Consider the following 16,611-nt stretch of genomic DNA (forward strand, 5'->3'; position numbering starts at 1 on the left):
CACCGTCCGTGCAACTTTGTGAAAGGCAAGCCCCAGAGCATATTAAGCCTCCTAATTTCCGAAATGCAGTTAAAGTATTATTGTTACATATATATATATATATATATTGTTGCATTAAGTTTAGGTGTTGGATGCAAACACTTGCTGCATTGGTTATCCAATCCTTGTCCAGATATTGATACCCTGAATCCTATGTAGCTCAGGCTTGTGTAGTGCTTAGCCCTGCTTAAACACGGTAGAAGTCAGGTGATTTCCTGTCACCTGCGAGATATAGGAAGATACATATGGCACGGTTGGCTATATTTGCTATCATGGAAAAGAACTAGTCTTAATTTGAAATGAAGACCGGACGGAGGCTTGCCGGTTTGTAGTGACTCCGTCTGTGTCGCTTAAGGACTGAATCTTGGAGCCTTTCCTATTCATGTTGAACGCATGCCTCTCTCTTAGTTGGCCGTGTCCAAAGACCGACCACGAAGCCGAGTAGCTCACCTCAGGCCGGGAGTCGATAAGTATAAAGTGCGCCTCGGAAGGGAGCCATAGGCGTGAGTCCAAGGGCAGGTGATTTAAAAGTCCTGATCGTCCTAGCAGAAGGGTAATCCCTGAGAGTGCTGGCGCTGATCGAACCCGTGAATTTGGTTCCTGAGTTGTTCCAAAGGTGACCCACGGCTACCCTTGCAAAGTATGCCAGGGTGAGAGTTAGGAATACCCCCGTCAGCTGAGTTGTAATTCGATTCGAGTCGCCTGTCTCTCCCGGTTAGTGAGAACTTGACGGGCTTATCTCCAAAGTAGATACACTAAATAACATGATGGTTCGGAAATGATGATATGATGATGACAGCCTGATTATACCTGCTATGGTTAATATTGTTTGCTCCTAATAAGTGAGTGCTCTAGTACAGGTGCTAATCTAGTGGACATGTAAATGATGATAAGCTTGATGCTAGGTTTAAATTGGTCACTACATTCATAAGCTCTTTTATGCAACTGTGTCCAGCTAGCCCACCTCATAAGCCTTGCATGACCCTTGGTGTCTTTTATTTCTAGTTTTGATGGGTAAGTCTAGCTGAGTACCTTCTCGTACTCAGGGTTTATCTCCCACCTGCTGTAGATGACCAGTTCTACTTTGGCTTGCTGCAAGTATTGCCTTCTCCCAGCTGGGGATGAAGACTAGACCGTTGGGCACGGTCTCTCCTAGTTCTCATACCTGAAGATGCTTTTGTGGGACATGACTGAGATCTAGCAATGTATTTGAAACTATGAAGTTATGTACTAAACTATGTTGCTTCCGCATAATTTGAACTTGGTTTGTAATATTTTATTTGAACTCTGATGGATGTAATCCGAATGCTACTTGTGAAATGTTGTAACGAATGATGTGTTGTGTTGAATCACTACAGTCTTGGTTTGTATGTCGAGAGTTGGTTGAAATCCTTCGTGATTTCCGGACTACCGGGATTATGGGAGCTTAAGTGCAGGAATTTGATCACTTCGGTGATTGTTTTTGTACTTACGTTCTTATGATTTGGTCGGTTCTGTTACAGCTGGTATCAGAGCAAGATTCAACACTAAATATGTCATTTGTGTATTAAAACAAAAGTATTTGTGAAAATACTAAATTAAATACTAAGTATTGCCAGTGGTCATATCCCTTATGCCCAAATAAGGACTCTTAGGTGGCTTATTAAAGTACTAACTTGGGGGTTCCTGCTTGTTTTTGTTTCGTTGTCCATACGGCGTGCTATTGTATGGATGCCATCCGCTTGGGTGGTAATGTATGGATCAAAATACCTCTATGCTCTGGTAAGTGGGAGTTGTGAGAGCATGACCGTCCAACCATCGGTCTAGGGGAGGGTAGTTGTGGTTGCTCGCATACTTACATGTTCGATCATGTATCTATGAGAGTACTTAAATGTGGGTATCTCTGTCGGGTAGCTGTGATACTAGAATATATACATCGGGGGATGTATGTATGAAAGTATTTAGTTTACTGCTTACTTTACATGCATTTTGGGAAATTATTGGGCTGAAATGAAATTTTCTGCAGGTACACTAACAATGTATCGTTGTAGATCGACTAGCTACCGTATACGAGAGAACGTATGTATGCCACCGTATATTTCGCTAGCCTTTAAATTTTTCTAGGTTTGTGAGGACGTACGGATCGTGCATGCATCATGTTCAAGCATACATAGCATTTTTGCATTACTCCCTCCTTTAAAATTGATGGTCTCGACTAATTAAATTTTGTATCCCTTAAATGATTCTCCCCTTACGTTGCAACTTTTTGCTACAGATGGCGCGACTGCTCGCAAGTCCGCCGGAGGCAGGGCACCTCATCACCGGTTAGCTCCTCGTGAGCCCCGTCCGGAGCCTACTAAGGCGAAAAGGTTGAGGGCAGAGCTGGCCCGGGTGACTGCTGAGAGGAATGCGGCTCAGCACCGTTTGGAGCAAGTAACACAGGAACAGGACCAAGAGACTCTAGAGGTTCAGAGGTTGACAGTTGCTCACCACAACTGTGAACGTATGTTGATTCACATGCTGAACCAACGAAATGAAGCCTGGCACGAGGAGAATGTGTTGAGAGCACGACAGGTGGAGCTAGAGCAGCAGTTGGCAGTTACCAAAGAGTACAATGACCATCTCCATGAGGAGGTTCACCTGTTACACAATCAACTTCACCCTCTCCTGCCATCGGATGATGAGGATGAGATGGGCTCTGGTGTCATCATGGCTGAAGGTGATGATGACATGGAGGTCAATGGACCTAAGGACGTTCCACCTGATGAGGAGGAAGATGAGGAGTTAGAGCCTGCTAGTGATGAAGATGGAGGAGAGATCTTCGACATTGACTCCGAGGACGATGCGTAGTTTAGCTTACTACTTAGCTAATGCGCTAGAGCTAGTCTTTTGTTGATCCTCATGCATGAACGAGTAGCTTTGTAATAAGTTAATCGTTGGGATGTAATATCGGACCCTATGTTATTTTGGATGAAAGTTTGGAACCACTATGGCTTGAATGTAACCTATCAAACATGTTATGCTCCATGTATGTGAGCCTTTGATAATTTCCGTCTATGCGGTCTACAGATCTCATTGTTGGTTAAGTTCATCGCATTAATGTGTCAATTGATGCGCTTGATGAGTTGTGTGATTGTGATGAATGATTGTGCCTCTATTGATTATATAAATGCATTCTCTCCAATGGAATCAGTTTGGCATAATTATACAATTCATCTACAAAAATTTCCACATCGTCAGTGCTCATTGGCTATAAATTTTGCAGATGGCTTATAACCTTCGTCGCGGTCGTAGCATGGGAGATGAGGAACAACCACCTCCTCCACCGCCCACACCAACTGAGTTAATGCAGACAGTCATTGAAAGTCAGCGCATGCTAGCTGAGGCTATGCACCAAATGGCTAACCGCGAGGATCGACATGTCCACCAGGGACCTGAGCCGAACCAGTACAACAACTTTAAGGACTTCATGGACACAAAGCCTCCTATCTTTAGAGAGGCAGAAGAACCATTACAAGCTGATGAATGGTTGAGCATGATAGAGCAAAGGTTTGGATTGCTCCATTTGACAGAAGGTATGAAGGCCTCGTATGCAGGACACCAGCTCCAAGGCCCTGCAGGCATCTGGTGGACCCATCATAGGACCACCTTCCCTGCAAACATCGAGATAGTTTGGGACCAGTTCCAGGAAGCTTTCAGGGGACATTTTATTCCTCCTGGTCTCATGGCCATTAAGCATACTAAGTTCATGAAGCTAACCCAAGGCAATAAGAGTCTTAATGAATACCTCCAGGCATTTAACAACCTAGCGAGGTATGCTCCGGAGTTTGTTGATACTGATGCCAAAAAGATAGCTAGCTTCAAGAGGGGACATTCCCCTAAACTGATGAAGTCTATGGGCAACTGCAAGTGTGTCACCTTCAATGAGTTTATCAGTGACACCCTGACTCGGGAGAATAATGATAAAGTATATGCTGCTTCCAAAACCTGTAAAAGAAACTTTGAGGTAGGTGCTTCTCAGTCTAAGGCACCAGTGGTATCCAAAACCCAGTATCATCCACCCAATGCTAATGTCTGGTACCGCCCACCTCAGAAGAAGAATCAAGCTAAAACTAGTTTCCACAAGGGGTACACAATTTCCTTGCCAAAGAATACCTCTGGGCAGGGCAGCTCCAATGTCCCACCAGCAAACAGGCCGTGCTAGAACTGTAACTAGCCTGGTCACTAGGCTAATAAGTGTCCCTATCCTCCCAAGAATGCTTAGGGAAATGTCCGTCAGGGGCGTGTTCACTACACTACTGTGGAGGAAATTCCTGCTGGTGAAGTGGTCACCGCTGGTAAGTTTCTTGTTAATGATCACCCTACAGTTGTGCTCTTTGATTCGGGTGCTTCGCATTCCTTTGTGAGTTCTACTTTTGCATCTATGCATAAGATGAATGTGATTACAATTGTCAAGGGTGGTTATTGTATTAGTGCTGCTGGAAATAATATCATGACTAACCAAGTAGTTAAAGATGTAAAGATTGAAATTGGGGATCGAGAGTTCCTTACGGATCTTGTAGTTCTGCCGGGGGTAGGAATCGATGTAATCCTAGGGATGAAGTGGATAAGCGGGAATGGAGTGTTGATCGATACATCAACCCGTGTGGTAATGTTGAGAGATCCTATGGATAAGAAGGGTTTTCTAGTGCAGTTACCTCGTGATATCGCTATCCACAGTACAGCCAATGCTACCCTAGCCAAAGCCATTGAAGATATACCAGTTCTCTGTGAGTTTCCAGATGTCTTCCCTGATGACTTGCCTGGATTACCTCCGGGCCGTGAAGTAGAATTCAAGATAGAACTCATTCTGGGTATGGCTCCTATTTCTCGAAGGCCCTATAGAATGCCGCCCAATGAGTTGGTTGAGCTGAAGAGTTAGTTGAATGAGCTATTAAAGAAAGGTTTGATTCGGCCTAGTTCTTCTCCTTGGGGTTGTCCGACTATCTTTGTGAAGAAGAAGGACGAGTCTCTGCGCATGTGTGTGGATTATCGCCCCCTTAATGCTGTTACCATCAAGAACAAATACCCTCTTCCTCGCATCGATATTCTGTTTGATCAGCTCTCCAAAGCTAAGGTATTCTCCAAGATCGATTTGAGGTCTGGCTACCATTAGATCAAAATTCGTCCTGAAGATATACCTAAGACAGCTTTCTCTACTTGTTATGGATTCTTCGAATACCTTGTCATGTCCTTTGGGTTGACAAATGCTCCGGCACACTTTATGTACCTAATGAATTCAGTATTCATGTCGAAACTAGACAAGTTCGTCATCGTGTTCATTGATGATATCCTTGTATATTCTCAAAATGAAGAAGAGCATGCTGAACATCTGAGAATTGTTCTAACTCGATTACGTGACAACCAGCTTTATGCTAAGTTCAGCAAGTGTGAATTCTGGTTGAACAAGATACCTTTTCTAGGTCATGTGTTATCTGGGGATGGAATTTCGGTTGACCCTACTAAGGTGCAAGAAGTCCTAGAGTGGAAGGCACCTACTACGGTCACAGAAGTCTAAAGTTTCCTAGGTTTGGCTGGCTATTATCGTCACTTTATCCTGGATTTCTCAAAAATCGCCAAGCCCATGACTCGACTACTTCAAAAGGATGAGAAGTTTGTATGGACTCCGAAGTGTGAAGAGGCTTTCCACACTTTGCGGACCCTACTAACCTCTGCTCCTATATTGGCACAACCTGACATCGAGAAGCCTTTTGATGTCTACTGTGATGCATGTGGCACTGGTTTGGGCTATGTTCTTATGCAGGAGGGCCGAGTCATTGCTTATGCTTCGCGCCAGCTTTGAAAACATGAAGTCAATTATCCTACCCATGACTTAGAGCTAGCCGCGGTTGTTCATGCCCTGAAGATTTGGAGACATTACTTGCTAGGTAATGTGTGCAACATCTATACTGACCATAAAAGTCTCAAGTACATCTTTACACAACCCGAGTTAAACATGCATCAACGACGATGGTTAGAATTGATCAAAGACTACAACCTTCAAGTGCACTACCATCCTGGCAAGGCCAATGTGGTTGCTGACGCCTTAAGCAGAAAGGCCCATTGCAATTCCTTAGTTAGTGAAGACTTTCATCTGGCACACCTCCTTCATCCTGTAGTACTCCACAATATCACTGTGGATTGCTCTCTTAGAAGTCGAATTATCGAACTCTAGAAGACTGATGTGGGTGTGTTTCACATCAAGCGGAAGATGAAAGAGCAAGAGACCAAGCACTTTAGGGTCGATGACAAAGGAATTCTCTAGTTTAATGATAGGCTTATAGTACCCAAAGACAAAGAACTTAGAAATCAAATTATGGCTGAAGCCCATTCTTCTAAATTGTCCATCCATCCTGGTAGCAGTAAAATGTATCAAGATCTCAAGCTGTATTATTGGTGGACCAAGATGAAGAAAGAAATCGCAGCCTACGTGGCAAGGTGTGATAACTATTGCAGAGTCAAGGCTATTCACATGAGGCCCGGATTATTGCAGCCACTCTCTATTCCTGGCTGGAAGTGGGAAGAAATTGTTATGGATTTCATTGTTGGATTACCCACTACCAACAAGGGTTGTGATTCCATTTGGGTTATCATAGATCGTCTAACTAAATCCGCTCACTTTATTCCGATCAAGTCTACCTATCACCCTGAGATTTACTTTCAACAAGTGGTACGTCTCCATGGTGTACCCAAATCCATTGTTTTAGATAGAGGACCGCAATTCACGGCTCACTTTTGGGAGTGCTTACATCAGAACCTTGGCACTCATCTAATCCGTAGTTCTGCCTATCATCCGCAAACATTAGGACAGACTGAGTGTGTTAATCAAATTCTTGAAGACATGCTTAGAGCTTGTCTTATCTCTTGCAAAGGCTCTTGGGAGGAATGGTTGCCTCTCGCTGAATTCTCTTATAACAACAGTTATCAAGAGAGTATCAAAATGGCTCCTTTTGAAGCTCTTTATGGCCGCAAGTGTAGGACTCCTTTGAACTGGGTGGAACCCGAAGAAAGAAGATTCTATGGTATTGATTTTGTAAAAGAAGTCGAAGAGCAAGTCCGAACTATCCAGAAGAATATGACTGCCGCCCAGGCTAGGCAAAAGTGCTATGCCGACAAGAGAAGAAAACCTATTGAGTTTGAAGTAGGTGACCATGTTTATCTGAAGGTATCCCCTATGAAAGGAGTAAAACGTTTTGGAATCAAAAGGAAGCTTGAGCCTCGATATGTTGGACCTTACCGCATTATCGAGAAAAGTGGAAGAGTAGCTTATAAACTCGATCTACCACGTGAGATGGGAGCTCTATTCCTGGTATTCCATGTGTCCCAGCTGAAGAAGTGTCTCTGTATCCCCGAGGAAAGAGTAGCAATGAGGAGAATTGATTTGAAATCTGATCTTTCTTATGAGAAGCCCATGCAGGTTCTGGATACTCAAGAAAGAGTGACTCGTAGACGAGTAGTTAAGTTATACAAGGTAGTTTGGAGTAATCATAGTGATCGGGATGCAACCTGGGAGCGGGAAGATTATCTAAAGGAAAATTATCTGGCTTTCTATACTGATTGGTACGCTTTCCAAATCTCGGGACGAGATTTTTATAAGGGGGGAGGGCTGTAACACCCTAGGTGTTTGGCTTCCACATAAGTGCATTTCATTTCACAAACATATGCATCATTTATCTCATCATGCCATTGTCACTGAAACATACATATGCAACATTCGCAATTCTGTTTGTTTCATACTTGATTTGCATGTGAATGGTAGTAGTGAAACATGTGTATGCAACATGAGTTTCTCATACCTTGAAACATGGCAACATGGTAGTAATATGACAAGTATAAAATAACAACAAGGCCATGAAACATGTGAAACATGAAATTGCAACATTTGAGTGAATTGATTGTTTTGTGTTTCATCACATGTGATCATTAGAAATTGGTATAGCACTTGTGTAAAGTGGTTGATTATGGTCTAATACACCTTAACTACACTTAGGGTAATTGTTGGGACATTGTTCATGTGGATCCAAATGACAAAAATGCCCTCAAGTGGAGGTTTGACTTTTAATGACCCTTAGGGTGCCACTGTTTGACTGATTCAAAAGATCAACTTAGACACCTTGCATGGCTGTGCACTCTTTACCAAAGTTGTAGCTAATTTATCAAGGAACAAAAGTTGTTTTATGATCAACTCATGAAAATGTGTGGAACAGCCTCAAACATGGACCACAAGTCATTATTGATGGTGGATTCAACACTGAAAAATATTTCTAAGTCCTAACTGCATTTTTAGTTTGATTGAGTCACCTTTGGCTTGATGTAACTTCTGATCCATGGCGAATTAGATGATGGTCCTTGAAAAGAAGTTGTAGATGGATGGTACGCCTACATTTTTCATGTACACAGTTTTTGCAATGGATCAATGGTTTAGCCGTGTTGACACGTCGAATTCACGCTATCAGTCGTCGTCATTGAACACTGAATCGAAAATTTCAGAAAACAGACAGAGCTCGCCGTGGCCGACCGGCTCAGGAGCTGATCACTGCATGGTGTGCATGCTCAACCAACATCTCCATGTTGTGCGTCCGAGCTCCAGATGAAAGCCAGCGCCTGCCCGACACACTCGCCTGCTCCATTTGCATCTCCTTCGCCTCCACCGCGCGCAGTGACAAGCCGCTGCAGCTCCTCCATTTCTAACCGAGCATCGCCATCGCCATCGCCTTGCGTGCTCGCCATCGCAAAAACGCGTCAGCCATCTTGCTCCTAGCTTCGCCGTGATCTCCTCTACCACCTCCACCTTTCAGCCGGGGTGATTGGGGCTTGGTAAGGGTGTATTCACCATTTCTTCCACCACCGCCCTGGCGGGACCTCGCCGAAGTTGGCACTCCATGTGGCCAACTGCCACCGTAGCCTTCCCATCCCTTCTCTCGCTTGGGCTAGGTCCTGTGAGTGACGCTGAAGCTCGTAGAGTAGGCCACTAGGGCCATGACGTAGTAGCCTCACCGGAGCCAGCCAAGCCATGGCCGTGCGCTGCCATTGCCGTCGCCACCCCCTTTTGCCGCAGCAATAGCTTCAATAGATGGCACCGTTAGATGCGCATGACTGAGGCGAACACCGTAGCACCGATAGCCACGCCGGAGCTATCACCGACGACAAGCTACGTCGCTGTCTCTTCTTCCTCCCCTGCCTGTCTCACTGTCTCGCGGGTCCCGTGTGTCAGTCGCTGAAGCGGAGGTGGGAGCCAGCCTGGGCCATGTCGTGGCTGAGCTGCGCTTGCGCATGCGTTGTGGGCCGCCGTGTCCTTCTGGCCGGCCCAGCAGTAGAGTTAGGGTTTCAAATTCGTTTTTGTTTTATTCTTTTCATAGATTTGTGTATATATTCAAAAATATGTATCTCCTAGTTGGTAGCTTCAAATGATGTGGTTCCAATTTTGTTGAGTTCATGATAATGTCTAGTTTATATTAAAAATATAATTTATGCCATGTTCTGTTATGAAAAATGGAGTTGCTAATTATCTCTTTTAATCATGGAGAAAATAGGGGTAATTATATATTTTTCTGTGTAGCTCCAAATGGCATGAAATTTTTATGGTGTATTGCTCATATCATGAATAGCTTGTAGTTAAATTTTCATACATTTTGGACACTGTATGTAGGAGATAGAAAATTCTCTTGTTTGCATGGATGGATCTTGTGTGAATTTTCATAATTTTTCTATAGATCCAGTAAAGGTAAAATTTGGTGAGTGCTATTCTTATGCTAGTGTTATACTAGGAAAAATAAGAAATCTGTTGCTTGACACTTTTCAATAGGGTTTCCTAATTATGCTAGAAATAGACATGCCATCTGTTATTTTGGATACAGCAAGTTCTGCTTATCCAATGGCTTTGAAATTTTTATGGTAGTCTATGTGAAGCATGAGATAGCTACTGTAATTTTTATAGATTTTTCTAAACAGTTTTACTATATATTGCTTTAATCACCTAATTAACTAAATAAATTAAAAAAGGCATTAAATAATTTATTTAGAAGTTGGCACTATACTTTCTGATGTTCCTCTGGTATGCACAACAAGTTGGTAAACTTGGTTTGGTCCAATTATGCTTTTGCATCATCACTAAATAATTAATTTAGTAAACCTGTCATTTCTGGACAGATTCTAGGTTTACTGGAATTCGATTTGGTTAACGTAAGAATCATGCTTTGATGTTTACAAATGATTTGTAGAGAATTTCATAAGCTTTCTAGAATGTCCTCTTGCAAGTCATTTGAATTTAGAGAACTCTGGTTATGATTGAATTAAGGAACTACTCGTTTGCATGTGAAACCTTAACTTTGATTTAAGTATGCCTTTACTATTTCCTAAGCTTGTGGTAATGTTCCTAGGTGTTAGGCCTTTAACTGAAGATGAGCATCTTTATCTTAGGTTATTCAAGTTAGGTAAGTTGATCTTGTTCTTCAAGTTAAGTTAGATACATGTTTTAAAGTGATTTGAATAGAGCTATTCTTAATCGGTAAACTAGTGTCCAGTGATGTTTCGTTAAACACTTACTGTGATCCATTCATCATGAACATCAAGTCATTCCTTATGCATCCATGATATTTATCTTGTGCATCGGCATGCAATAGGTGTACCGGAAGGTGTGACACTGCTGGAATTCAAGGAACCGAGCGAGGAGCAGCAGCCAACACCGGAGGTTCAGGAGGTGTAGCTTTTGGGAGAAGTGCCAGACAAGGTCGCCGTTGAGTGCCTGGATCACCGTCCGTGCAACTTTGTGAAAGGCTAGCCCCAGAGCATATTAAGCCTCCTAATTTCCGAAATGCAGTTAAAGTATTATTGTTACATATATATATTGTTGCATTAAGTTTAGGTGTTGGATGCAAACACTTGCTGCATTGGTTATCCAAACCTTGTCCAGATGTTGATACCCTAAATCCTATGTAGCTCAGGCTCATGTAGTGCTTAGCCCTGCTTAAACACGGTAGAAGTCAGGTGATTTCCTGTCACCTGCGAGATATAGGAAGATACATATGGCATGGTTGGCTATATTTGCTATCGTGGAAAAGAACCAATCTTAATTTGAAATGAAGACCGGATGGAGGCTTGCCGGTTTACAGTGACTCCGTCTGTGTCGCTTAAGGACTGAATCTTGGAGCCTTTCCTGTTCATGTTGAACGCATGCCTCTCTCTTAGTTGGCCGTGTCCGAAGTCCGACCACGAAGCCGAGTAGCTCACCTCAGGCCAGGAGTCGATAAGTATAAAGTGCGCCTCGGAAGGGAGCCGTAGGCGTGAGTCCAAGGGCAGGTGATTTAAAAGTCCTGATCGTCCTGGCAGAAGGGTAATCCCTAAGAGTGCTGGCACTGATTGAACCCGCGAATTTGGTTCCTGAGTTGTTCCAAAGGTGACCCACGGCTACCCTTGCAAAGTATGCTAGGGTGAGAGTTAGGAATACCCCCTCAGCTGAGTTGTAATTCGATTCGAGTCGCCGTCTCTCCCAGTTAGTGAGAACTTGACGGGCTTATCTCCAAAGTAGATACACTAAATAACATGATGGTTCAGAAATGATGATATGATGATGACAACCTGATTATACCTGCTATGGTTAATATTGTTTGCTCCTAATAAGTGAGTGCTCTAGTACAGGTGCTAATCTAGTGGACAGGTAAATGATGATAAGCTTGATGCTAGGTTTAAATTGGGCACTACATTCATAAGCTCTTTTATGCAACTGTGTCCAGCTAGCCCACCTCATAAGCCTTGCATGACCCTTGGTGTCTTTTATTTTTGGTTTTGACGGGTAAGTCTAGCTGAGGACCTTCTCATACTCAGGGTTTATCTCCCACCTGTTGCAGATGGCCAGTTCTACTTTGGTTGCTGCAAGTATTGCCTTCTCCCAGCTAGGGATGAAGACTAGACCATTGGGCGCGGTCTCTCCTAGTTCTCGTACCTGAAGATGCTTTTGTGGGACATGACTGAGATCTGGCAATGTATTTGAAACTATGAAGTTATGTACTAAACTATGTTGCTTCCGCATAATTTGAACTTGGTTTGTAATATTTTATTTGAACTCTAATGGATGTAATCCGAATGCTACTTGTGAAATGTTGTAACGAATGTTGTGTTGTGTTGAATCACTATGGTCTTGGTTTGTATGTCGAGAGTTGGTTGAAATCCTTCGTGATTTTTGGACTACCGAGATTATGGAGCTTAAGTGCAGGAATTTGATCACTTCGGTGATTGTTTTTGTACTTACGTTCTTATGATTTGGTCGGTTCTATTACATTTCTCATTGTCATTTCTCATTTGTGTTGCAAAAATGTTTCTAACCCCTATGGTGAATTTTTGCAGCAATGGACGACATACGGAGCATTCGGACTGTTTGACCGTTGGAGGATTCCCACCGCTCCTTTGGGAGACACTCTAGCGCTTGGGTTACACTAAGCCTCCCATGTACTTCTATGGCGAGTGTGACATGGAGGTTATGCTCAAGTGTGAGATGCACCTACTTATTATCGAGCATCCAATAAGCGCTGAGTTTGGGGTTAGATGCATCTTGTTGACGGTAGTTAACGTTCATCATAAATCATCAATATAACTTATATAAATGCATAAAAAGGATCACCAACATAGGTCTAGGGGTTTAAAACTAATAAATTCCACAAGTTTTGGCAAATCTATGTTTGCAGGAGGATTTAATTCGAAAACTATCAAGGTGGACCCAATCGTTAGATTAAATCACGCTTAACAGTGGCATAAATAACTCCAAAAGGTTCCAAAGGACACCAGAGGACACCACATCAAAGAAGACTACGAGAGGCTTCCAAGTGGGGCCAGTCGGCCCCACCAGCAGGACGGCCAGCCTACTAGGTCCACCGGTCAGCCTCTCCTTCATATAATGGTTCCCAACCGCCTTAAAGATCATCCCTACGGCATTTATTCAAGTCGGTTTGATCTGAGGGTCCAAAATTGACGCTACCCCCTATATATACAGCCCTGTACCCCCTCCCTGAAGCCATCCTAAAACCCTAATTCATATCCTGCTCATCAGGATCAGAGCCAGCTATTAAAAGAAGATTAGTTCTCTATAGGATCTAGTCTTATAAATAGAAATAGTGAGATAGAGAGTGAGGGAAGAGTTTAGAGGAGGTGTCGGCCTGTCAGTGCTCTCTCTACGCCTTGTACCTTGGCGGATCCAAGTTCTATTTGAGCTTGCTTCTAAGACTTCTCTAGTAATCAACTTCTAATTCAAGTAAGCATCTTGTTTATATTGTTCATCAGGATCATGACTCTTTTGAGTGCTTTATTGTCTTCCTAGGGGGAGTAACATATTAATCGTAAGTGTAAGCATGGTTCTTAGACTTGGGTTAATCATGGATGCACCCTGCATTCTGCACCGGTGGTAGATCGCAAAGTAGCGTTAGAACGCAAGTGTGACACATTTGTTGAGTCCTCTATAATCCACCTCCCGTTTATAGGCCAAATAGGACCCGGTTACGAAGGAAAGCATCCTCTGCTAGTGTCTTTCCCTAGTAATATCCCTAGTTGAATGGTAGAGGACATAGCTTACCTAAGTTAGAACTAGAGAACCTTAGTAATCCTCTCTACGCTCCTGTTTATCCTAACCTTGTTGTAACCATCAGTTAAGTTACACCATAGTTAGTCTCACATGTTTCCCTGTGGATATGATACTTGGAATATTTCTAGGTGAGGGCTGATGGTAGCGCCCACAACACTGTAAGACAAAACTCGGCGCCTACAACACTGTTCGGACTCTATCATGCCTAGAAGGGCTTAAAGCGCCTGTCCCGTCGTATTCTGATGGTACTTTCCTGCAGGCGTGTAGGGCATGGTCCTTGGTACTGCGGTTGACTCGAGTGTCCTATCTTACCCTAAGCTTGTCTTTATGAAGGAGCAGGGTGCAGTCGTCGGGCGAGGTGGAGCCAGCCTCGGGACGTTAGGCGAGGCGGGGCCTATCTTGGGACGTCGGGTGAGGCGGAGCCAATCCTCGGGCGTCAGGCGAGGCAGAGTCCAGCCCTCGAGGGTCAGGCGAGGTGGAGTCAACCCTCAGGGGCTGGGTGAGACGGAGTCCGTCCGTCGGTCGTTGGGCACGGTGGAGCCAACCCTTAGCCATCGAGCGAGGTGGAGCTAGCCCTCAGACGTCAGGTGAGGTGGAGCCAGCCCTCAGTCATCGGGTGAGGCGAAGCCCAACCCTCAGGGGTCGGATGAGGTGGAGCTAGTCCTCAGCCGTCAGGTGAGGTGGAGTCTGCCCCCAAACGTCGGGCGAGGCGGAGTCCAGCCCTCGAGGGTCGGGCGAGGTAGAGCCAACCCTCAGGGGCGGGGCGAGGTGCGGCCAATCCTTCGGTCGTATGGGCAAGAAATACAGTTGTGTTCTTGTCTATTTGGAACCATCAACATTTGATGGTTATTAGCTCCACCTCATTGGGTACCCCAGTATTCGGTCCCTAATAGGTTGTGTGCCCTTTGAGTGCCGTACAGCTAAGGCATGAGGAGAGGGTCTTGACTGACCTCGGCCTTAGCATCTGGCCTGGTTTGCTTGGCTTAGCTGGGCCTTAGTCGCTCGAGCCTTCGCTAGCTGATATATTTCGGGCCGCACGGCCTGTTAACTAATCGGTGCCTTGAGACACCCTGGGGTTATAACCCCGACAATAGCCCTCGGGTGTTTTTATGATCATGAAGTAATCGTGAAAGCGCTGATATGCGTGTGCGTTAGAGCATGGGGTCATAGTCTTGGCTTATTCGTACTTTGTCGCTTGATCCCTTGCGGGTAGGTGCGTTTAATGCGGTAGGTGGCCGTTGTGGTTTTACCCCATTAGGATGCCCTGACGTTGTGATATGTGACTACTGAGCCCTGCCATATCAATGTGCTGCATATCGAAGTTCACGACCTAGGCGGGGCTGAGCGGTCTCATTGACGTTGAACCGGCTTTGCCTTTAGGAAGGTCTCATTTTTCCCCGACCTTACACGGGCATCTGTTGTTGGTTGTGGCTTCTTTTGGTTCGCCATGCGGTGTAGGGGCCCTAGATTGTTTGGTCTGCCCTTGGGCCTATAAATATGGACTTTCCTTCCGCCCGAGCCACTCATGGCGGTGTCTATGAATCATTCCCTTTCTTCCTATTGAAAGAGCAAGGAAATGGGACAGAGAAGTTCGAGGAGAACCGCGTGGTTCCCATCATGTGTCCCTTTGGGGGTCACCGGTAGTGCCCGGAAGCTGGTGGTGCCTCTTCAACTAGTGCTAGAAGGGATCTTGCGATTGGAGAAGGAAAGGATGGCGTAGCTGCTGTGTAGGGGGGCGTGCTGCCTTTGTGACATGGCTGCACTTTGGCCTCCCTTTTGCTCCATCTTGGCATCGGAGTGGTTGCCAAGGTGTTTGTTGGAGCTAGACAGTCCTGCCGCTCTCCTCCTCCCCACGTTCTGATCCCTGGGGTTGCGACACTACGATAGGGCTCACAAGTTCATTTTTTGCTTCGTCTTGCCTCCCCTACAATGTCATTCCTTGAGAGCTTTTTAGTGATACCACCACTAGGGTGTGGTGGTTTTAGTTTTTGCATTCACTACACCACAACACCAAGATTAGAGATGGATGATCTGACGCTAAAAGTGGCTACAACGACAGATAATCTGACACTAAAAAGTTATAGCGATAGACTTCTGTAGACGCTGTAAGCCCTGTCACTTAAAATCTTTAGCGTCAGACAGTACTTTTAGCGATAGACAGTCTGCTACACTGAATATTTATAGCTATAGATAGTCCATTGCTAGTTTTACAGGTGCTCTGTTATCAAGCATATACCGACAGATCATCCAATAGTCCATGTATTTATAGCGACAGATTATTCAACAGGACACTATAAATACACCCAAAAAAATAAATACAATTAGAAAACATTTAGCACATATCAAACACACTTTCAAGCTTAATGTCCATCAAATAATGGTATAGAAACACATACATCACATGGAGGTCAGTACATGTAACATACAATCTGTCTTGCACACCATATGTTTGTGTACTGAAGTCAGGCACCAAAAGATTACATGAATGCACATCACAACAAGCAATACTAGTATTTTGTGTTTAACATACTAAGGTTTGTGCACACAATCATTTCTAGGAACTCAAAAACCAAAAGCAATGGCTTGCCAACAATAGAGCACATCCACCAGGTTATGTGGAGAACCATTTTCCAGAAACTCATGCCAAAGATTAGTGCCCATCACTTCCTAAAAAATATAACCACCATGTAATTAGGCAAGTGGAGAAAAAATGCAAAGCTACTGTAGGTCACTTCTCAGTCTGCTCCCCGTAGGGTCATGGCTCGGTACCCTGGCACACCGCATCGTGCACTGGAGTAGGATGGGACATGACCGCTAGCAGACCGAAGCTAGAGCACGGCCCTATCAGGATCAACAAACATGCTATCCCTAGCACCGTCTGCCATGTTAGCAGGGTAGGCTCAAGGGAAACGGAAGACCCGGCACCTTCAAAGGACCTTCTCTACCTCTGGTTTTTCCTCTTTCTCCCATCTATAATCCTTCTC

At 44.4% G+C, this 16,611-nt stretch overlaps 1 protein-coding gene across 2 annotated transcripts in view; it reads right to left on the reverse strand.

Annotated features, from left to right (window-relative positions):
• LOC136518030 (bidirectional sugar transporter SWEET3a-like) overlaps positions 1-16,611 on the reverse strand; it is a 70,581-nt gene that overhangs the window by 19,959 nt on the left and 34,011 nt on the right. Inside the window, exon 6 of one of the 2 annotated variants that reach the window (XM_066511681.1) lies at positions 16,168-16,294. The exons of the other annotated variant lie outside the window; for it this stretch is intronic. Coding sequence (XP_066367778.1) covers positions 16,278-16,294 — 17 coding nt within the window. The 3' untranslated portion in view covers positions 16,168-16,277. Of the gene's footprint in view, positions 1-16,167; positions 16,295-16,611 lie in introns of those variants that run through there. 2 annotated transcript variants of the gene reach the window in all.

The sequence above is a fragment of the Miscanthus floridulus genome, chromosome 17 (genome assembly GCF_019320115.1).
Source record: "Miscanthus floridulus cultivar M001 chromosome 17, ASM1932011v1, whole genome shotgun sequence".
Lineage (NCBI taxonomy): Eukaryota > Viridiplantae > Streptophyta > Magnoliopsida > Poales > Poaceae > Miscanthus > Miscanthus floridulus.